General features: G+C 52.8%; 1 protein-coding gene and 1 long non-coding RNA gene across 3 annotated transcripts in view; one reads left to right on the top strand and one right to left on the bottom strand.

Annotated features, from left to right (window-relative positions):
* Positions 1-5,938: 5,938 nt before the first annotated feature.
* LOC118597087 lies at positions 5,939-16,324 on the top strand. Its single transcript, XR_004946778.1, has 5 exons — positions 5,939-7,908; positions 8,300-8,396; positions 12,668-12,869; positions 14,272-14,357; positions 16,014-16,324. It is a non-coding gene; the product is annotated as an uncharacterized LOC118597087 (long non-coding RNA).
* The window catches only part of Cyth4 (cytohesin 4), a 25,664-nt gene continuing 13,322 nt past the window's right edge, over positions 11,199-23,540 (bottom strand). For both annotated transcript variants that reach the window (XM_036208342.1, XM_036208343.1), the window contains 6 exons: positions 22,810-22,958; positions 17,177-17,288; positions 14,642-14,718; positions 13,361-13,432; positions 12,817-12,971; positions 11,199-12,182 (listed from right to left, as the gene is read on the bottom strand). In XM_036208342.1, coding sequence (XP_036064235.1) covers positions 12,110-12,182; positions 12,817-12,971; positions 13,361-13,432; positions 14,642-14,718; positions 17,177-17,288; positions 22,810-22,958 — 638 coding nt within the window. In that variant the 3' untranslated portion in view covers positions 11,199-12,109. The remainder of the gene's footprint in view (positions 12,183-12,816; positions 12,972-13,360; positions 13,433-14,641; positions 14,719-17,176; positions 17,289-22,809; positions 22,959-23,540) is intronic.

Genomic DNA, 23,540 nt, shown 5'->3' with positions numbered 1-23,540 from the left:
GGGTGAAGCTCAGTGGGCAGTGCCAGCCTAGCACCACAGAGGCCCTGAGCTCTGCCCTCTGCACTGCAAAGCAATTACTCTGTATACTAACATGAACACAGAAAGTCCATCCTCATACAAATTTCACAAGGCAGGAAATGCTCATTTTCTTTCCCTTTACAAATGTTCATGCGAACATAACCGTGCATGCCTGTAATCCCAACACGCACAGGCTGAGGCAGGAGAATTACAGAATTACCCAGGCTTCAGAGTGAGATCTGGTATAAAAAGGAAAAGAGAAAGAAAAGCAAAAAACAAAGCAAAGCATGGCCTTGGGTTATGGGGCCCCTCCAAATAGATGTAATAAAAATGAAAGAAATAACTTGGGAGGCCGAGACAATAGGAGATTGCTTTGAATTTGAGCTCAGGCTGGGCTATGCAGTGAGTTCAGGGCCAGCCTGAGCTATAGCGTGACATCCTGTCTCAAAACAAACAAACATACAAGTCATCTTACAAGAAAAAAAAAAAAAGCAAAAATTGCTTTTGTTTTTTTAAAGACAGGGTTTCCTCTGTGTAGCCCCTAGCTGTCCTGGATCTCGCTCTATAGACCAGGCTGGCCTCAGACTCACAGAGATCCACCTGCCTCTGCCTCCTGAATGCTGGGGTTAAAGGTGTGCACCACCACTATCTAGCTATAAAAAGCACGATTGACTGATGGTTATCCCAAAGCGATTGGAAGCAGGACTGGGTCTTCTTGTGTGGTGGTCTGCACCTTGGCTTCCAGGGCAGACTTGTCCTAAGTGCTGTCCAAGGCTGAGTCCCCTTCCATAGCCTCATCTGTCCTGGCTACCTCCTTCTCTCATCTTGGGATGCATGCACAGTGAGCCCACTCACAGGACACCCAGCTCAATTAGGAGACAGCGTGAGGAAAACCATTCCTGTGCCCACCACCTAGAAGAGGGTCTTTTTCCAGCCACTCCCCAGTGGGGAGACCTGAGATCTCCAAGACGCCTCCACCCTAGGGTCATTGTGAGGTCTCACCAGGGGTATGCCTTGGAAGGTGCCAGGTTCCCAAGTGCCTCAGTCCCCCATCTTTTCAATTATCTTCCTTAATGACTAAAGAATGATGTACTACCATCTCTGTAGCCTCTGGGTGGTGTTTCAAATGCTTTTAAACACAGGACTCCCTTGGTGGCAGCGTGGCAGGGCCTCCTGGGGGAGCTTGCCTGGAAGGTTTGGCCATTATCAGTTCAAATAGAGGAAAAGGCCATCACCCTGGGAACAGAACTAGACAGAACAGCAAGCCCCACTTAGCTTCTGTGGTAGGTGTGGATCTATTTAACTCCTTCTGCTGACTTGGACATTGTATTGTTTTTATTTTATTTTATTTTATTTTATTTTATTTTATTTTACTTGATGTGTATGGGTGATTTTCCTGTATGTTTATCCGCCTGGTGCCTACAGAGGCCAGAGAGAGTATTGGATCCCATTCCTCGGAACTGGAATTACAATCCGGTTGTGAGATGTCACATGAGTGCTGGGAATTGAACCTATCTCCTCTGGAAGAGCATCCAGTGATCTTAACCACTGAGCCATCTATCTCTCCAGTCCCTTGGACATAGTATATACAGGAGAACAGGGACCTGGAGAGTCAAGTCCAACTGCCTTGTCTAACACTGGGGCTGTTCTTGTTTTTTCTGAGATAGGGTTTCCTCTAGCCCAGGCTGGCCTGGAACTTGATATGTGGCTAAGGATGACCTTGAACTTCTGACTCTCCTCCATCTCCTGGCTCCTGGGATTACAGGTATGTGGCACCATGCTGGGTTATGAGGCCCTTTCTCTTTTTGTTTGTTTTGACAGAGTCTCACCATGTAGCTCTGGCTGGCCTGGAACTCATTATGTTGACCAGAACTCCCAGAGATCCACCTGCCTCTGTCTTCTGAGTGCAGGGCTATGGGGACGGTTCTTAAAGCCCATGCCCCTACTTCCAGCTGGCAGTGGGCAATGGAACCTCCCAGGAGCCTTTCTGGAAGGAACCTGCCAGTGGGGAGAGAGGAACAGGACATGGCAGCATACAGAAGAAAGAGCCTACAGTGGCGGTAGGTGTAGAACAGAGAGACCCCAGTTCCTGACCGGAGTTTGGAGTCAGCCAGGAGCACACTCCCTCCCTCTCGCATCATGAGGCGGGAAGTCCCATCTGTTGCCAGAAATTTTTCTGGTCCCACCCAGCTCGCAGTCACCCAGACCCAAATAAACACACAGATGCTTATCTTAATTAAAACTGTTTGGCCTAATGGCTCAGGCTTCTTGCTAGCTAGATCTTACACTTAAATTAATCCATAATTCTTATTTATGTTTAGCCACGCGGCTTGGTACCTTTTTCCAGTTCCGCCTTCACATCTTGCTCCTCATGGCGGTGGCGGGGGCAGCTGGCAGCGTCTCCTGACTCAGCCTTCCACTTCCCAGCATTCTCCTCTCTCCTTATCCTGCCTACACTATACTTCTTGCCTGGCTACTGGCCAATCAGCATTTTATTTATCAATCACTCAGAGCAGCACCTTCACAGCATGCAGAATCCACAGCATCCATCCTTCAAACCCACTTCCTGCTTGTCACGTTTTGGACCCGTCATCCACTAGGCTTGACCTTGACTGGGGGAAAAAAAAAACCACTGAAACAGAGTGAGTGGATTTGGCTTCCTGTGCTGTGCACATCTTCTCGGCAAGCAGGAAAGCTGTGGGAGTGGGTTGTCTTCTCTGGATGGAGCAGGTGGGGAAGGGCTAGGGCTCCACAGATAACGGGCAAAAGGCAGGAGTCGGTGATTCACACACGCAAGAGGAAACACATGTGCTTAGCCACGGCACAGAGATAATTCATTCCCACTCAGCTCTGAAAGCCATGGAAATTTTAATAAATGCAATTCCATTCAAATGAACAAATATTTTAAAACATGAAGTTATTTAATCTACCACTGAAGAACACTCACTGTCTTCAACAGCTCGTCACAAGCCTGGGCGTCCCCTCAAAGCCTGCCATGTGGGTACAGGCCCCAACTCACAGGTGAAGAAACTGAGAAGGGATGAGTCACCTCATCGTTGGCTGTCAGGTGGCAAGCAGGTGGCACAGAATGGCTAGGCCGGGAGAGCTCAACAGTGTGATCTCAGACCCAGAACCATCAACATGGTCTGGGCACACGCTGGAAACCCCATTAGTAAGTTCCAACCAAGACTAAGCGGACACCCTGGGGACCACACATCTATTTGTTCAAGTGCTCCTTGGGATGATGTGGTTGGGACGGCTCCTTCTGGCTTGAGGGAGTAAGCGATGCCCGTCCGATTGCTTCAGTTCCCTTTCTCCTGTGGGCACCTTGATCTGCCAAGCCATCTCCACAGCCTGGCACTGGGTTTAGAAATGTGTAAAACTGGAAGCCACCTGAGCCTCCATCCGTGAGAGCTGCAGGGTTGTGTAGTAGGCTGCTTTGCAGTAAAAAGGCAGCTTGTGAAGGATGTACGGCACGGCACAATGGGTTTTGGTTCCGCCCAAGGCTTTTCCCCCAGGGTTAGCATGAGGCATCCTGATCCTAGAACCACCTCAGCCCTGAGCAAATGGGGACACATGGCCACCCGAGGTGTAACTGCTGTTGATGCTGCAGGCAGAATTGTTCTGCTCTATCCTCTCTCTGGGCAGAGAGAAGCATGGTGCTTCACTTCTCTTGAAGCTAGGTGACCGTATGACTTTGAGTTGCCAGTGAAACCTGAGGGGAATTGACTGTCTTTCCCAGACAGTGCTTCTGGTGGTCCTTGCCAATATGGCACCTTGTCAGACTGGGTCCCTGAGTTCCTGTGACAGAGACCCTTACTCAACTCCCTCCATGGTAGCCTAAGACACGCCCTTCATTACAAGTGTTGTCCGACACTATTCCTGGGAAGGTGTGGACAAAGGTCTACTTATCCCAGACTGGGAACCAGCGACAAAGTATGAATACCATCAAAGTCTAGTCTAGTTGGTGAGCCAATACATTTATTGGGGTTACTTACAGGAGTGTGGGTGAAGAGTTACTTATAGGGACAGAAATGACTCAAAGACAGCTTCATCACCAAAGCCCAAGCCAGCCCGGTGACAGCTCACAGAAGCTGGCACCCCAGAGCACACTGCACAGCCTGTAGGCAGCTGGTTGGGCTCGAGAGTGTCCTTTCCAGGTAGCTCAGTTGGTCTAAGCCTCTTCCAGGTCACTCATCTGGTCTCGGCCTTTTTTAGATGGCTCAGCTTGGAGGGCAGGTCTTACTGCTAATATATACTAAAGAGGGCGGGGGGGGGGGGGGCTAGAGAATCCAGTTAGTTTCAGGGACTTCCTGAAGCCTTTGAGTGGTTTACTTCTGAACTTAAGAGGGCTGCCTGGCAGGATGGAGCCTTTCATCTCTCTTTAGAATAGCCTGTGTCTTAAGGAGCTTCCCTCCAGGATGGAACATTTTATCTTGAAGGATAAAATGTTCCTCCACAACAGCAAGGGATTAGGACTTGTTACTGCAGGATGCCCTCACTTGCTCTGACTGGTTGGTCCTGTGGGACATGGGATCCACAGGACTAAGGCAGATGCAGACCACCAAATTGTATCCGCAGTACTACAGCAGAGACCTAACTCATTACATGTGTGGGCGTGCTGGACAGGTTGGGAATTGCTGGCAATATCAGGTATAGTAAAGGAAATCTCCTGACTTTTATTTTCTTCTCTATTACAGTGTCCAATTTTCTACATGGAGAATGTCTTGTGATTTTTTGGGGGGAATGGTGGATGTTTTATTTAAAAAATAATTTCTTTGCAGCAGAGATGGGTCCTCTCTGGGCCTTTACTCAGGGGATACCCTCTATGGCAGTGGATCATAGGGAGTCGAATGGCCCTTTCACAGGGGTCACGTAAGACCATCAGAAAACAGGTTTTACATTAGGATTCGTAACAGTGGCAAAATCATAGTTATGAAGTGGCAATGAAAATAATTGTATGGTTGGGGGGGGGGTCACCACAACATGAGGGACTGCATTAGGAAGGTTGAGAACCACTGCTTTAGGGAGATGGGATGGTTAGATTTTAGCCTCGGAAGATGGGCAGGCTGTGGAGGTTGTGGATCTGACCCTCGGCTTCCGCCCAGCCCGTACTTTGCCGGTACCATTGTGGTAAGCAATCTGTTCCCGACACTCATCTATTGGATGGGAGTGGTCCTGTCTCCCTGGGGGCTGCTGGGAGGAAGTGATATGTTCACAAGATGGAGGAATCTTCTTCCTTTGGCTTCCTCAAGGGGGCCTGTGTGTTGGTGCCTTAACAACTGTGAGCTTTTGTTTCCTCTGGAAAGAAGGGAGGGAGGGAGGGAGGGAGGGAGGGAGGGGGGGAGGGAGGAAAGAAGGAAGGAAGGGAGGGAGGGAGGGAGGCTGTTGTTACTGGCTAAGACATCTTTGGATGGGGCTGGGGTTAAATAGGAGATGAGATGGAGCACCTTGGAGCCAGGTGCACAGAGCTTTCACCCTCCCTGAGGGAAGTCCCAGACCTCCATGCTCTTGTACCAGAAGCTGAGCTGTGACCATATTATTGGGGCAAGAGAAAGGATGGAGTCTTCGGGACAAGCTGGGCTGGCAGTCTGTGGCACAGGTTAACTGTCCCTGCATTGGAGGATGGAGGAGGAGGAAGGGGACACACTAGCAGAGGCCCTGGTGGGGTGGCTGATACATGCTCGGCATCTTGGGCCGCAGCATCAGTGCTGGCCAAGGCTGGGTGGACTGGGCTGTCTGTGCCTAGAGTGGAGGAACACTGAGTCTTCTAGAAATGAAGGGGAGGCTGAGTGAGGAGGTGCATACTGGGAACCACAGAATTTCAGAGGCTGAGGAGGAAGATCGCCATGAGTTGAGGCTAGCCTGGGTTACAGAGTGAGACCCTGTCTCAGAAAGCTGTGATCTCAATATTCAAGAAGCCGAGGCAGGAGGACTGCCCATGAGTTGTAGGCCAGCCTAGACTCCATTTCAAGCAACCCGAACCACAAAACAATTCTCTTAAGAAAGTGGAAATCAAGGGACCTTTCTAGGGTCCTTAGTGACAGGGTTGTTAAGGCTACCCCACCACAGCCTTTAAGTTGAGGGGAGCCAGTGGGCTTGGGAGGGGCCAGGGACTTCTGAGACCCATAGAAATTCTACTTCTTCCTTGGGGCTGTCCTGAGCCAGCAGGTCAGCTGTAGACTCAGTCCCAGGATTACAGCTGGGAATCCCCGGCTTCCAGTGGCAGCAGATGAGCTGACATGGCCCAGTGCCACACCCTTGGCTATTGGGAAGCCAGGATTGGAGACCAGGCATGCAACTACTTATAATATGCCATCGGGCCAGGGCAGGGTGACCAAGAAGGACGACAGGACAGGATCAGGAGGGGACTTGTTGGAGAACAAAAGGGGGGTTATAGCAAAGGAAGGGGAGGGCTTCCTGTCTAGCCTAGATGATGGTCCCAATAGGGGGTCCTGCAGCCCCCTCCACAAACTATGACCCATTCATCCTGAGCCTGGCCCTGTACCAGGCTGTTGGGGGGACTGGAGGCCCACTGACATTCAGGCTGCTGCTACCCAGCCACCATCTTCCTTACATACCTGCCAGTCCCCTCCTCTCCACCCTCCCCCATGTCTTCCTTAATCCATCCTTATGGAGTATCCTCAGAGAGGCTCCGGACACTGCCCTACGGTCTAAGGCTGTGCATGCTTGCCTAGACGGGACTCTCCGTTGCTTTCCATATCCCGTTGTTCCAAGGTAGGTCCCCGCTGGCCACCAAACCGATCCCCACTTCTCTCATGTGTCTAGCTGCTGTTTGGGGGGTTCCCACCCCTCCCAGAGTGCTCCTGCAGGCGGGGATGCCCCCCCTGCTCCCTCATTGTCCAGTCATCTCTGTGACCTCTAGCTGCACACAGTTCAACCTGGAGACCAGCACCAGGCCTGCAGCTTGGCACTGAAAGCTGCCCTCTCTTTCCCAGGTTCTGTGGAGTCTGGCTTCTCTCCTGGAGAGCTGTTGGGAGCTTTTCTGGTAAAGTAAAAAATCCCTCAGCCTCTGGGAGAAGCCAATGGGATAAGAGGAGGGGGTGGGACCAGGTCCGTTGCTGATGAGTGCTTTCTGGTGAATGTGGGTACAGAGAGGGTCAGTCACTGATCTAAGATCACATAGAAGTTTGGGGAAAATCCAGGACTGGACCTGTCTCTCTGAGGGGTCTTTTCTTCAGCCATTCTGGGTGAGGTCAGCTGGTGCATGGGCCTTGTGGGCCAGAGTGGCTGTTTTGTATTGCTCTGGGGGGAGGGACTTGGCACTGCTCTGGTAGGAGGCGGCTTGCCTATGGTTCTTTCATGCTCTTTCTCTCGAACCCCTGGGGAATGCCTGAGTCATCGCTGAGCGGCAAACATATTTAGCCTCTTTCATCGTCCCTAATAAATCAACTTCTCCAGTTCTCTCATACCTGCCTCCAACTCCAGGCTGCCTGCCCCCATCTCCTGTCGCCTGACATCTGGGCACTGCAGAGACTTCCAGCCCCCAGGTTCCTGGCAGTGGTCCCCTGGCCATTTCCTCTCTCTCCCCAGGCATTCTGGGCCGGGCGCGGCCTCCTCGTGCTGGGCTGGCCTGCATTCAACAGCTGCGGTCTGGAGCCCTTCAGAGCTTCCTCCAGCTAGGCGCTGCCTGGCATGGATGCAGGGATCAGCAACATCCGCCACAGCTCAGCCCTGACCCTGACCACCACCTCAGCGCCCTCTCAGCCCACAGCGGCTTGTGTTGGGGCCCAGGGAAGTTCCCCAAACACCTTACCTCATCCTGTCTCTCACAGGCCAGGTTGGCTGGAGGACCCCAGGCCTTTCCTGGGCTTGGATTTCATGGCACCTCCCTCAGGAAGCCTCCCGATGACCTCCTTCCCTTCCTTGGTGAGTCTCCCCTCCGCCAGGGCCCCTTTGTCTCCCTGTGACAGCATGTAGGCAGTGAGCCTTGTGAGGATACTGCAATAAACAGCATGTAATAGAACCCTAAGGAACTGCACACCATTGTCTTCAGCTTTCTGTGTATGTGTGCGCGCATATGTCTGTGTGTGCGCATGTGTGCATGTGTGTGTGTACTTGCACACATATGCACGTATGTGTGTCTCAGCACAGATACAGTGGTCAGAGGACAACTTTCAGGAGTTGGTTCTGTCCTTCTACAGTGTGGGTCCCTGGGATCTCACTCAGATCCTCAGGCTCAGTGGCAAGTGCTTTTACCCATGAAACCACTTTGCCGGCCTAAGCATTTCATATATACTTGGTCATTCCCATTTTACAGGTGGGCAGTCTGAGGCTCTGAATGCTGAAGAAATTATTTAAGACACGGAGAGAGTCAGCCCTTGAACCCAGGCCTCTCATGGCTGCCCCTGCACACAGTAAGTGGCATTGGAGACCTGCTGTCACCCCGTTCCCGCTGCTCCAGCCTAGGGCAGGAACTGCACCGGGTCCATGCCTGAGACCCCCTTGCCTGTAGACATCTCCACTAAAGGTTAGTGCCACTAAAAGCATTCTCAGGGAGGAAAATCTAATCCAAAGAGGCGGCAGCCTGTTCTGAGGCACACAGCCAGATAGAAGGTGGGAGAGGCAGGATCGTGTGGTCCCTGTTAGGGAGGAGGAGGAGGAGGAGGAGGAGGAGGAGGAGGAGGAGGAGGAGGAGGAGGAGGAGGAGGAGGAGGAGGCCCTTACAGGGCTGCTTACGGCCCCCAGACAACTAGGTGTCTCCCCCATCCATGATGCCCACACCAGGTTCTGTGCTGGTCATGGGTCCCGGCTCTGTAATCCATGCGGAGGAAAGTGCTCATCTGTGTGTGGTGAGCGCCCCCTGCTGGCCTGATTTAGGACTACAAAGAAGCAGAAGGGTGAAAGCCACCACCCCCCCCCCCACACACACACACACAACCCGGGGGAGGGGGAGGTTGGGACCAGAGTCAGAGGGACCTCCCAAAGTACTGGAGTGATGTGGTCCTGGACCCTCTCCTGTCCCTCAAAATATCTGTCTTCTTGGTCTCAGTCTCAGAGGCCACCAAACCCTGGAACCTATTGATGCTGAGGCCCCGAGTTTTGTGGGATTTTTTGGTTGTTGTTTTCTAATCAGGTAACTTCAGTCAAACTAACAATTATTATGGATCCAGTGTGTCAGGTGCTCAGCAAGTGTACAGTCAGACCTGCATGGACCTCTGTAGTACAGGCCTGGCTGCCTAGCCTAGACACCTTCCTCCTGGACTGTTCATCAGCCCAGCTCAGTTCTGCATGTCCCCTGAACATGCCAGTCCGGGCTGGGTCTCACCTGTCTCTCCCATTAGAAAGGAAGGTTTTTTTTTTGTTTGTTTGTTTGTTTTTTTGACAGTCTTACTATGTAGTTCTGGCTGGACTGAAACTTTCTGTGTAGACCAGGCTGACCTTGAACTCACAGAAACCCACCTGCCTCTGCCTCCCAAGTGCGGGAACTAAAGGTGTGTACCATTACACTCAGCATGCTATTTTTTAAAATTATTTTTATTATTTATATGTATGTGTGTGCACATTCATGCACGTGTGTGCATGCTTGTATACATGTGTGTATGCTTGTATACGTGTGTGTTTTTTATACACCTGTAGAGGCCAGAAGAAGAGGTTGGGTCCCCTGAGTTACAGGCGGTGTGAGCTGCCTGATGTGGGTGCTGGGAACTGGACTTGGGTCCTCTGGAAAGAGCAGCCAGTGCTCTTAATTGCTGAGCCATCTCTCCGGCCTCCAGACTTGAACTTGTTTTGAGGGCAAGGCTGTGACCGTGGTCACAGGGCTCCTTGGCCCCCTGGCTCTGTTGCAGAGATCTTGGTACACAGTAAACACTTAGTACATGGTCCAAAAGAAGGAAAGTATAGATAAGCTGAGCTGGTTCAGCCACAAGGATCTTCAAGGAAGGCCGTAAAGGTGGGATTTTAGGCAGGGGGCTGGGTAACAGAGGCAGGAAGTGGCCTTAGGATTCAGGAGCACTGGACCACAAGCCCAGGTGGCAGGGCCTGGAACAAGGCCTGGTTCAACAGGGACACTTTATAAACATCAGTAGGAGGGCCTTCAGCAAAGGTTACACCATCCTGCTCCACACTGGTCCCTGAGCCAGCCTTGCATCCCTCCAGAGGCAGTGGGATCACTACCTAACTTCCATGTCAGCTGCTCTATCTGTAGATAGAGCTGGCTTCTGGAAAATTCTTCCCCTGGGTGTAGCAGAATCAACTCAGCCTAGCCCCTACCCTTGCCCCCAAAGAAGCCCAGAGAAAGCCCAGCTCCTGGGGAGCTTCTGTCCAGCATGGTACCTCCCCCAGTGCCCTGAAGATAAGGTTCTAGGGACCACTGAATGCTCACTCTTCCTGGATGAGGAGGAGAAGGTCAGGGAAGGGTTAGGGATGGTAGATACAATCACAGAAGGACAGCTTTCTGGCCACAAGTTGGATCATGAGCTTTATTCTTGCTTCAAAGTGTCAAAGTGTCAGAACAGGAAATAAACTGATGCCCCCGCGGCCCCCCCCCCCACACCACCTTGGTGCTGGGGAAGAAGAGGAGGAGGGGGCAAAGGTCCCACAGCCTCTGTGCACACACACATGCCTGGGGAACATTTAAGGGTCATTTAACTCCTAAATGGGGGCAACTGAGTGGGCTCAGCTCAAGTCCCCAACTGTCCAGCAAGAGCTCTGTCTGTCGGTGCCCCAGCTCCCAGGTGTGTGTCTGTCCAGAGACAGGAGTCTCACCTCCCCCAGCACACTTCTCTTTCTGACCTCAAGGAAGTGTGCACATGTGGGCTCCTGCGGAGGATGAGGCAGCCTGGCCACCTGCTGCTTCTGCTTAGGGCCCAGGCTGGCCCAGGACACAGGGAGCCCCATTTCTTACAGCCTTGCTGAGGAGTTGGGCGTTGGGGGGCTCCTCAGGCAGGAGAGAAGGGACAAGTGCTCTCTAGGGGAGAAGCCTCCAGGTGAGGCCTCCCTGGGGACACAGGAGTATGCTGTGTATGGAAAGCTGGCTTTGAGCCGGGCGGTGGCGGCGCACGCCTTTAATCCCAGCACTCGGGAGGCAGAGGCAGGCGGGTCTCTGTGAGTTCGAGGCCAGCCTGGGCTACAGAGAGAATTCTAGGAAAGGCGCAAAGCTACACAGAGAAACGCTGTCTCGAAAAACCAAAACCAAACCAAACCAAAACAAAAAACAAAACAAAACAAAACAAAAAAAAGGAAAACTGGCTTTGTTCCGGAAGGAATCAGGAACAAGGTGCCATTCTGTAGCCCCTTGGCACCCTAGCTTTGCTGGCCGGCCGTCAAGTAGTGGTGCCACGGGCAAGAGTCTGTCCCAGCATGATTCCTATGCGACCAGCTGGCTCACTGTGGCCTCCAGGCAGCCCTCCTGGTGGGGCAGCCTGGAGCGTTTTTCTCCTCTCTCATTCCTCTCAGCTGTAGCTCCGATCTGCCAGCCGCAGATACCGCCACTGCCTCGAGGGTCTCCCCTGTTCCTCTTCTCATGTCAGCGCCCTTGAGAATGGTGCCAGCAATGTCCTCAGAACCTTCCAGCACAGTCTGTCTGGTTCAGTCACCTAGTGTTCCCAGCTCCCCCGGAAGCCAAGCTGACCAAAGGCAGCCGGGCCAAGATGTTTCCTGTCCAAACACCACATTTTGTAAGACCCAGAGAAGGGCTGCGATTCAGTAGAGGGCCGTGTTCGAACTTCAGGATGGGAGCTGGGCATATGCTTGTACCTGGTGCTGGCAGGGAGGGCCTGGCCCAATCAGAGGGGCGGGGTGCCTCTGAACTAGAAGCTTCCAGGGAATCCATGGTCCTCCTGCTGGGGAAGGAGAGGGTGGGACACACTGGTAGTGGACTCTGGGCTGGCTCGTCTTCCCGTCCTCGCCCTCGGCTGCAGCGGTCCAGGGTGGAGCTCCACAGGTTCTTTGTGTCAAGCAGTGCAGGTATCAGGGGTTTCCCTGTGAGCTCTGTGCCCTCCAAGGTTCCACATCCCCCGTAGCCAGTTCCAGTGATGGGGAGGGGTGGGTTTGTGAGCAGGAACAGGTGCAGTGGGTGAGAGGTGTGTGTCCAGGTCCTACGGGGTTGCCAGAGCCGCCTTCCGGAAGCTCACTGCTTGTTGGCAATCTTCTTTTTCCGAGCGGACAACAGGTCATAGAAGGGAACACGGGTGATGCTGGCCCTGGGGGTATGGGAGGAAATGGGACTTCAGGGCTTGCTGGAACGTAGGACTTCCGGACTTGGGATTTGGGGTATGTGACTGCCAGGGAGGTGTTAGCTCACCCTGCTGCACAGAAAAGGCCAGGGACTGATCTAGGGAAATCCTACTCTGTGAGCCCCGTCCCATAGGCAGGCCCAGCAAGGACAAGACCTCAGGTTAGGAGGTGGGAGCCCAGCAGAGACCGCCCCCCTCCAGATGCCTTTTCCAGCCCCTTTAGAGAAGCAGGGGATGCAAGAGAGCTCATGGCAGAGCCACCTGGGCCCCTCACTGCTGTGGGGCTCTGGACAAGACTCTGCCACCTCTGGGCCTCTCTAATTCTTCAAGTTTCTAGGACATGGTCCTTGTCCAGTGGCCACACATGCCCTCCCACTGACAGGTCTTCTGCTTGTTCCCGGGCCCTCCCACTGAGTCTGCAAAGTTGGTTTCTTCCTTCTGTATTCCCTAAGGTTTGACCTGGCGCCTGGCTCAAGAACCTGCCCACCAAAGGCCACCAATAGAAGGGAGACCTGGAGTTTGAGTCTTTACAGGCAAGGAAAGAAGACCCCAAAGAAGCAGGAAGGTGACAGGAGACGTCCAGTGTCCCCGCCGCTCTCACCTGATGGCCTCAATCCACTGATCGCGCTCCTCGGCATTGGCGGCTGAGATACGGTAGGACTCATGTTTCCCCTCCACCACCTTACCATCCCCGTCCGTCTTGCAGGCCTTTATCTTCTGGCCCCGGCAGCCGGGGTTGTACAGCTCCAGGCAGAACTGTGGGAGGGGCCAGATGAGGGCAAGGTTGAGGGACAGGCTAGGCTACCCTCAGGTGTGGGGGGACACAGAGGCAAGAGCAGGCCCTCCCACAGAATACCCTTCCCCCACAGCTCAGGGGGAGAGGACACCAGGCACCTGCTATGTACCAGGCTCTGTAAAATCCCATGTAACAGGTGGGGGAACCGAGTCACAGAAACTGTGACTTAGAAGTCCCCCGGTTTGTGCTAGAATCAGGCTCCACAAGACAACTGAGGCTTGCCCTTTTCAGTGACGCTGACCAGCCTGGGTCCAGAGCTCTAGGAGAGACCCTACAGAATGGCCTGGTCTCATGGAGGGTCCCATGCAGGCACCTTCCCTCAGCTGGGACCCCCCAGCTTGACTCTCACCGGCTTCTTGGGGTCATCCACCTTCTGCACTGAGAGGTTCTCCAGAGGAATGATCCCCCGAGGCTCCTTGTCCTGATGAAGTGAAGTCAAGGACAGGAAATGTGAGCTTGGGGCCTTCCCAGATCACCTCTCCAGACCTCCCAGTGATAGGTAGACATGGCACTAGACCTTGTTTGGGATCTGGGAAACCGATTAAACATTTTTTTCATTTTTATTGTATGTGTGTGGGTGTTTGGCCTGAATGCGTGTAAATGCATCACACATGTACAGTGCCCATAACGGCCAGAAAAGGGTGTCAGATTTCCCCCCCAGGACTGGAATTGCAGATAGTTGTGAGTGGCCATGTAGGTGCTGAGAATTGAACCTAGGTCCTCTGGAAGAGAAGCCAGTGCTCTTAACTGCTGAGCCATCTCTCCAGCCTATCTGTTTATCTAGCTATCCATCATCTGTCTATCTGTCTATCTATCTATCATCTGTCTGTCTGTCTATCTATCTATCATCTGTCTATCTATCTATCTATCTATCTATCTATCTATCTATCTATCATCTGTCTATCTATCTATCATCTGTCTATCTATCTATCTATCTATATCTGTCTATCTATCTATCTATCTATCTACCTATCTATCTATCATCTGTCTATCTATCTATCTATCATCTGTCTATCTATCTATCATCTGTCTATCTATCTATCTATCTATCTATCTATCTATCTATCTATCTATCATGTTTGTCTATCTGTCTATTTATTTATTTTCTGAGGAAGGATCTTGTTGTATAGCCCAGGTTGGCTTTGAACATGTTAGGATCCTCTTGCCTCTGCCTTCTATGTGCTGGGATTATGGGTATGAACCCCTATGCCTAGCCTTTAGGCGATCCATCCATCTTTGAACAATGATTTTCTTTTCCAGTGCTGGGAATTGACCAGGGCCTCACACATGTAAGGCCCACACTCTAACATGGATCTACAGCCCTAGCCCAGGAAACACAACTTAAGGTCAGTGCTCCCTCTTGCCCAGCCCCTCCTCCTCTTTGTCCCCTTAACTCTGTGAAATGGGAGTAGAGGGGAGCTGAGCACTTGGAAAGGGCCCGGCACTCTCTGGTGGTGGCAGCGGCTGGAGGGGCCGGTCCGTCGTGGCTGGTTGTGTTCTAGTCCCACCCCCCGACACACTCACAGTGGTGTATTCTAGTCCCACCCCGACACACTCACAGTGGTGTGTTCTAGTCCCACCCCGACACACTCACAGTGGTGTGTTCTAGTCCCACCCCACACACACTCACAGTGGTGAACTCAAAGTAGTAGAGACAGTTGTCTGTGAGGATGAACCAGCGCCGCTTCCATGTCTTCACACGGCCCCCTGAAAGAAGCCGGCAGAGCGTGGTAGGTCAGCCTTCCTCCTCCTAGGCCACCATGTTGCCCCATAGGTGAGCTGTGGAGCCTTGCATGCATCCCTGTTTCCCAGGCCCCCAGATCCATCCTTTCTAGACTCTAAGCATAGCAGCTCCCAATAACCCATTGCCTCACATTTGGGTTCCCAGAGATTAGGTAGAGGGGACAGTGGCCACTGTCACCTGACCCCCACCAGAGCCCACTCAGTCCTGGGCTTGCTTTATGTGTTTATGGAAGTTAGAATTGACTGTCAAGGTGAGGGAATCTAGAGTTGTCTGGAAACGAGCCTCAGGGCATGTCTGTGAGGAAGTTTTCCAGACTGAGTCAGCTGAGGCGGAAAGACACACTTGAAATGTGGGCAGCGCTGTCCCAGGGGCTGGAGTCCCAGAATGCAAAGGGAGAGAGTGAGCTGAGAAACAACAGCATTCACTGCTCTCTGCTTCCTGACTGTGGACACGATGTGACCGGCCACCTCAAGCTCCTGCCACGAGGAGCTCTTCCCTCAGAGCTAAACACGCCTTTCCTTCCTTAAGCGCATTGTTAGGCATGTTGCGGCAGCATTGGGATCCGCAGCTAACACAGCACTCTAGCTTTATCGGGCATGGAAAAAAAATGAGGAAGTGAATCCATCCAGGAGGAGGAGGGCCACTGGCGACCCCGTTCTTATAGATGAGGAAGCCAAGGCTTGGAAAAGCTAGACCATGTGTCCATGACCCTGTGCATTCAGACTCCAATGTTGCTGCCCTGGAGCCCAGGCTTTCAGCCATGTTGATCTCTAGCTAGTATTCTCTGGGTCACGGTCACCACAGTCCACCTGCAGAAACTGATGCTGAAGAGTAGGGTTGTGAGCTCCGCCATGAGGCTCTGCTGCCCCCCTCTGCTGTCTGGTTTTGTGACTTGGAGATACTCTGGGGGCTGAGAGCTGGCATCTGGGGCAGTACAGGAGGCCCACAGGCCTGTAGGAGGAGAGGCTGGGGTGTGGTGACAGACAGAAGGCCTTGTGGACATCTGGGATTTGGGTGCATCTGCCATAGTCTAGTACACAGTAAGTGGCTTGGAGGCTGCCCGGCTGGGGCCCTTCCTCCAAGATGAGGCATTTTTTTCTTCATCTGCCTCAGAAGACCACAGGCCCTGGCTGGCTGGTTCTGCTAGGGAGGCTCCTGAGAGTGTTCCTGGGGGAGGTAGGGCTGGGTCAACCATGGGGAGCACTCACCATGGCTCTTTGTCTGAGCTACAATCCCTCTCTCCCTCCTCCTGCTTCAGGGACATCCAGCCCTCAGCTGCCCTAAGTATGACACTTGCTGGCTGTGTGACCTTGAGAAGATGCCCTAACCCTGCCGAGTCTTGGGCTGTTCAAGGACCAGCACCTCATGTTCAATAGTCCTGAACAGAGGGATCCTGCTAGACTCTTCTCTCTGTCCCTCTGGGAGAGAAACAGAGCTGTCACAGAGCCTCTGTCCCCTACTGCTCCCTTATATCTAGCCTCCTCCTGCCACCTGCACCCCCAAGACAGATGGATGGGGAGAAGGGTAGGTGTTTTTATGTATATGTGGATGGATGGATATATGGGTGGGTGGATGTACAGATGGATGGGTAGGTATTTTATGTATATATGGGTGGGTCAATATATGGATGGGTGGATAGAAGGGTGGGTGCTTTATGTATACATGGGTGAATATATGGATGGGTGGATATATAGATGGATGGGTTGGTGGATGGGTAGATGGATGAATGGATGATGGGTAGTTGGGAGGATGGATGGGTGGATAAAGGAGTGTGTAGATAGATAGATGGGTAGGTGGGTAGATAGATGGGTGGATGGATGAATGAGTGGAGGGCTGGGTGGGTGGATAAATAAGTGGATGGATGTATAAGTGGATAGGTGGATAGATGAAGAAATGGGTGGGTGGACAGATGAGTGGGTAGATGGATGGATGGGTAGGTGGAAGGGTGTGAGTGGAGGGCTGGGTGGATGGATAAATGAATGGGTGGATGTATAAGTGGATAGGTGGATAGATGACAAAATGGGTGGGTAGACAGATAAGTAGGTAGATAGATGGATGGGTAGGGCAATGAGTGGGTAGATGGATGGATGGGTAGGTAGAAGGGTGTGAGTGGAGGGCTGGGTGGATGGATAAATAAATGGATGGATAAGTAGGTAGGTGAATAGATGATGAGATGGGTGGATGGACAGATGAGTGGCTAGGTGGATGGATGAGTAGGCAGATGAATGGATGGGTAGGGCAATGGGTGGGTAGATGGATGGCTTGGAGGGTAGGTGAGAGGAAGGGTAGAAAGGGTAAGCAGATGCTGGGCTGGGGATTAGGTGACCAAGCGCTGTGCAGGTCCACTCCTGAGGTATATGCATGTGTGTCAGCCACACATGTGCAAGTGAGCTTATCAGAGTGCGTACACAGAGGTCTTACCCAGCTTGAGTAGCCAACCTTCACGGTCAGGGTTGAAGAAGGTGTGGGTGAGGTCACCGCCATCATCCTCGGGGATGGAGAAGGGTTCACTTTTGATGCTGTCAAAGAGGTTCTGTCCAAGAGGATGGAAAGGATGGATTTAGTCCACTGAGTTTGGGGCCTGGACCATCTGGCCTGTGTGGCCTTGAGCAGGCCAGCCCTCTCCTAGTAAACCTACTCCTGGGCCATTCTTGTGAAAGCTTCCCTGTCCCCTCAGGTGACTGATGCTCTCTTTTGCACTGGCTACACCCATACCCTTGTGTGCCTTTCCCTGTGTTGCCTCAGGGCAGAGTGAGCAGGGTGGGAGCCTTAGGTTTGCTCATGGGGACACAGACACATATCCCCACCCTCCCCAGGCACAGCAGCTGGAGTAGGGACTGCTTCAGGTGGAGCTCATGATGGGATGATGCCACTCTTCTACTTTGGGGGACAGTAGACCCTTCTAGATCACACATGCTGGGGCGAGGGTAGAGGAGGCCTTGGGGAGGAGGGAATTGACTGCTTCAGGCTCAGAGGCCCAGCAGAAGGAGAGGTCCCCAGTGGAGTGCTGACCACAGCATCTATCCAGGATGGGCTCTGATTACAGGGGTTGGGATGTAAAGGGTCCCCCAAGAGCTGACTTCAGTCCTCCATGGATAACTTTTTGGTAAAGCTGCTTAAATACAGAAGGAGTGACCCTGGAGGGCGATGCACTCTCTGTCAAGGGAAGGAAGGTATGCAAGCCAGGGATGAGTGGGTGCAGACCCACCAGAGTGTTTTGAATCTTCTTGGGGCATTGGGCTCCCCAGCACTGGGATTGGATTTCTAACATTCTGACATGTTCCTGCTTATTAAAGCCAGAAGGCAGTGTGCAGCCATTACCGATCAGTGCATCTGGCTTTGCAGTAGTGTTTCTCAGTATTGTAATGGCTGATTTCACACCTTCACGTATATATGGGTGGGTAAATATATAGATGGATGGGTTGGTAGATGAATGGATGCCTGACTCCCCTTTTTTACTGCCTTCCTGTCCTTTGTCCAGGGGTCCCCATGGGGTACAGGCCTAAAGCTAGTTTTCCTGAGTCTGTGGAGGTGTGGCTGGAGCAAGCCTTTAATATCCCTCTCAACCTCACTGTAGTGTGGGGGTGAGAGAAAAGTGGGGATCAGCTTCTTTTTGGCTGGGGTGGAGGTAAGGGTGCACGGATATGGGGGTGGCAGTCTTTACCTTGGGAATCCCCAGGTGGTCTAGCTGGTGGAATAAGCCTCTGAGACCGGAAGACCCTAGCAGTAGGTGAGCCATCTGCTCAGACAAGGATTAGCGAGGCCCGAGGAGGTTTCAGGGTGGCAGACGGGGCCTCAGCCTCTGCTAAACCCACAGGAGTACCTGGAAGTTTCTGCGGTCACAGTATCATCGTGTATATTCCGTCTCGCAGAAACAGCAGCACACCCACACTTCCTGTGTCTTGAAAACACCCAGAAGTCCCTGTCACTGAACAAACCACTACATAGAGACCTCTCAGGGCCCTGGGTGTACAGCATGGCCTTTCTTTCCCTGGGGTGCCCTGTCCCAGGATCCCTTCTCCTCTCTTTTCTGTTTAGGTTGTTCAGTGAGTTGGGCACCGTCCTCCATTCCCAGGTTCCAGGAGGGGACAGTGACTCCCCTTTGGCTGTTTAGAGCCTTGCATCCTATGTGCTACAGGGACTAGTTTAGGTAGAAACAGGTGACCCAAACCAGTCAATAGGACTTAATTCCAGGGGTTTAATTTTTCTGGGAGAAGCTAGCAGCCTAGAGCTACTGTGCAGTAGCCAGGGTCTAAGAGATAGCCAGTGTGCAAATCCGGCTTGCTGTGGCATGCATCCACCAAGCCCCTGTATCTAGCCACACCCAAAGCCAACAGTCTGAAGGCAAAGGGATCCCAGTTCTTCTTAGAGATATTAGTTGTGATTCTCTCAGTCAGTGTGGCAGGACAGAAGGGCATGAAGAAAGAGACATCAAAATTTACATATGGGGCTGGAGAGATGGCTCAGTGGTTAATAGAACTGGCTGCCCTTCCAGAGAACCTGGGTTCAATTCCCAGCACCCACATGGCAGCTCACAACTGTCTGTATCTCAGGTTCCAGTGGATCCGACTCCCTCACAAAGATGCAGGTCAACACCAATGCATATAAAAATTAAAAAAAAGAATTTAAAAAATTTACATATGATGGACCAGCAAAGATGGGTCAGTGGGTAGAGGCGATTGCTGCCTAGCTGAAGACCTGAGTCTGTTTCTTTGGAGAGAGAGAACCAGCTCCTGAAAGTTGTCCTCTGGCCTACATGGACAGACATGTAGGAGAAGACCCTCCATCTGCAAATGCTGGAGAAGGTGTGAGGGACCCCAAAGGATGAGGACTTGGTGGCCTGTAGCTCTTGACTCAGTCCTGTCCCAGCTCTCCAGCCCACCTCCATTCCCAGAAATGCTTTTTTTCTTCCTTAATAAACTCTATTTCTATCACGATCCGTGTGTCCCTGGCCCAGTTCTGTGCTCCTGGAAACCTCAGTGGACCCCTTCTGGATTCAGTTCCTCATCTGTGACGGGGGTGGTAGCATGCTTAGGCCCTCTGTCCTCAAAAATCTTACCTTCTGGTCTCTGCAGGGGGCAGAGCTCTGGAGACAGACACAGCTCAATCTGGGACTCCAATTACACACCTGAACCCTCAGGTTAGCTACCTCCAGTGGCGCCCTGTGATCTTAGCTGGACCCTGGGAACGGGGTGTGTGTTGGGGGACATAATGACAGCATGCCTAGGACACTGTCTGCTCTGACAGGGAAGCCCAGAATGGCCCGGGGAGAAGCTGAGATTCATCCCTGTCCCCAGTTCCTAACTCTTCACCTAGAACCTCTTAAGTACTGTGTCCTGCCCAGCCTGCCTGATCCCTATAACCACAGTCTCTCTCTCATAGTCTTTCCTACAAGAACACCTTCCAGGGCTGTGTGACCCTGGGGTGACCTCTCTTGGGGCATATATCTGTGTAAATTTACTTCTGCCTCTTGGTATACTTTAAAGTATTTTGGGGCTTCCTAGGGAAATGGTCCATGGAGAACTTACTTCTGCAAAGAGACAACATGACACTGGGTTCTGGCTTTTAAAAACATTCAAATGAAGCCAGGGAGAAGGTGAGAGGATTCTTGGGACCGTGTGGATGCCTGTGAAAACCTGGGATGGCTCTCTGTGGCCAGGCTCTGGGATGAGCAGGCCTGGACCCTCTGTGACATAGTTCGGGAGGACTCTCTGTTCACCAGCCACTGCCTGGGAGCTCTGCTAACTCCTGCTGGAGGGGTCCCAGAGTCCGGCTGCAGGCTGAAAGACGGGCAGCCAGCTGGCTGAGGCTCTGCCTGGCTCTGTGCTGCCAACCAAGGCTCTTGCCCCTCCCAGGCCTCCCTGATGGGGTGGATGGAGATGACAGAGTAGGCCACTGGCAAGAAAGTTCCAGCCTGGGCACATGAGGAGAGGACGGTGCAGAGGAAGGCTCTCTGGGTGGAAGGCAGGAACCATGGGTCAGCGGGAGGCCTTGTACATTCAGGGAACCTGTGGGAGGCATGGTGGTTCTGCCCCTAAGTGTGATGCCTCTAATGTATGATGCCCCCAAGTGTCATACCTCTAATGCTCCAGTCTTCTTGGAGGGCTGGTTCTTTGGTTTTGTTTGTTTGTTTGTTTGTTTTTGGTTTTTTTTTTTGGCTTCTTTTTTTACTTGTTTGTTTTGAGACAGCATCTTCTGCAGCTAGCCTTAAACTTGCTATGTAGCCAAGGCTACCTTTGAACTCCTGATCCACCTGTCTCTACCTCCTGAGTACTGGGATTATAGGTGTGTGCTACAATGCCTGGTCTATGCTGGGAATTGAACCCAGGGCCTTGTGCATACCTGGCAAGCACTCTACCAACTGTGCCACATCCCCAGCCTATTCTTAATTATTCTTTCTGATAATATGGGCCGCCTTTAAGCCTGGGTAGTGAGCAGGGCAGGCCTTGCCCTTAACATTTAAAAAAAATGACCGCTCACAGGAGCCGTGATGAGGCTGATCACCCCCACTCCAGGAGGGAGCAGTGGACTGAACCCCAGGGAACCACCCAAGGCCACCCAGCAGGTGCATAAGGGAGATGGGGCTGACCAGAGCTCCAGGTGGCTGCTGCAGGACCTGTGTTCTGTGGGCTAAGGGGGTGCAGTGCTCAACTCTGAGGGGCCAGGCTCTGATCTGCGGGCTGGGTCCTCACACACCTCTCTGACGACTGTGACCCTGGGGGGACTTCGGTGCTCTGAGTACCACGGTGTCTCTCATCATCGTTGAATGGTGTGACTGTTTCTCACCAGGCCAAGTGTCTGGTGTTTGCAGCCATCTGCTTCTGTGTACCCATGAGGCTGGCCTTCAGCATTCAGACACCCTGCTCACATCTACCCCATCTCAGGCATCACACTGGATGCTGACTCCTTTCCCAGCTACATTCTGCTTTATCCTTCCAGAATGCCCTTGCCCTGCTTCTCCAGGAAGACTCTTGTACTGACTGGTTTGGGGTGTCAACTTGATACAGCTAGAGTCATCAGAGAGGAAGGAGCCTCAGTTGAGGAAAGGCCTCTATGAGATGCAGCTGTAAGACGTTTTCTCAATTCTTGGTCAATGGGGGAGGGCCCAGCCCAAGGTGGGTGGTGCCATCTCTGGGCTGGTGGTCCTGGGTTCTATTGGAAGGTGGGCTGAGCAAGCCAGGGCAAGATAACCAGTAAGCAGCTCTCCTCCTCTGCATCAGCTCCTGCCTCCAGGTTCCTGCCCTGCTTGAGTTCCTGTCCTGGCTTCCCTTTGGTGATAAGCCCTTTCCTCCCCAACTTGCTTTTTGGTCATGGTGTTCAGCTGCAGCAATAGAAACCTAAGACAAATCTTATGCAGCTGTCTAATCCCAGTATGGAAGTCACCTGCCCCAGCCAGGTTTCTGGTTGACACCTTTGCCTGTCCCCAAAGAAGGCAGCAGCACACTTCTCTGTAGTAAAGCTCCTACAGTCAGTATGGGTGACATCAGTGGGCTTCGGGGGTTGAGTGTGGGTGTAATTCATGTGTAGAGCCCTTGGACCTGGTCTAGGCAGGACCTGTATGGAGTCATCCCTGGGTCCCTGGGTCCAGAACAGTGTGCCCAGGACACTGGTGCAGTGTAGTGGGGATGGGGTGTTGGGATAAGGGGACAAGAAACTTGGGACTAGCCTTGCTGTAGAGCTAGTGGGGACTTTTGGGAGATTGGCTTTCTCCCTCTGAGGATCGCGGCCAAGCCTTTCCCCCTGAGTTACAGAGAAGCTGGCATTCTGTGCTTAGGAGGCACTGTCCTCTTTTCCTGGGGGGCTCAGGATGGATCCTATGGCCTGTGCATGCCTTTGAGCCACACTCCCAGCCTGAAGTGTAAATAATGGCTGGCCAGGGTTCCCCAAAATCTAAATCTGAAGGACTTCCTGGGGTCCACCTGAAGTCATCCTTGTTGAGAGAGGAGGCCATGTTGAGGAGGCCCACCTCACCACCTCACCGTAGTGACTAGCCTGGTAGACCCTTGTGCCCAGGATGGGACTCCCAGAGGACCAGTAAGATACTATGTTCTCACCCTCAGCTGCTCCTCAGGCAAGTCACTGCCATTGTTGATGCCGCGATTCATGGACACAAAGCGCTCAAAGGGCGGTCTGTCCCGGACGTTGGGGTTGTGTAGGCCGGTGTTGAGCATAATGACGGAGAAGGACAGCACATAGCAGGTGTCTGTGGAAACTGGCACGGGTCACAGTCCTGGCCCAGGTCATGGTCCCCACCTCTGTCTCAGTCCTAGCAAGGCCCTGAAGGTCTGCCCTGCCCCTGGCTGAGCGTGGCAGACACTCCAGGCCCAGCCTCTCTTCCCACTCAGGCAAACTTCAGCTGCAGCTTCCGAGGCTCTGCCCCCTGTGGCTCTGCCCTCCTTCCCTTTCAGATCCTGCCTGCCGTCAGCTGCAGCCCTTCCAGGCCCGCCCACTCTGTTCTCTGCCTCCTGGGAACGGGAGCTCATTGTCAGCCGCCCCGTTAGTTAGTGGCTTGTTCTAAGCTGCCTGGTGGGTCTCCTTGCCAGCAATCTGCTGCATTGTGCAGACTTGGGGGTGTGCAGGCTTGGGGGTGTGGCTGCCATTCTGGGTCTTCTGAGGATCCAGAACCTGAGGGGGCAGTTCCAACCCCCTGACCTTCAGCCTGCCCACGTGACTCTCAAAAGCTGATGTTGTAGGAAGCGATGATGATTCTCTCTTCCACAGGAGTGGCCCCATCCTGTGCTCAGCTCTCGGCACCTCCAGGCCTATCCTGGGTGACGGGTGCGGC

Source organism: Onychomys torridus, chromosome 16 (assembly GCF_903995425.1).
Source record: "Onychomys torridus chromosome 16, mOncTor1.1, whole genome shotgun sequence".
NCBI lineage: Eukaryota > Metazoa > Chordata > Mammalia > Rodentia > Cricetidae > Onychomys > Onychomys torridus.
This window is presented reverse-complemented; position numbering and strand designations above follow the sequence as displayed.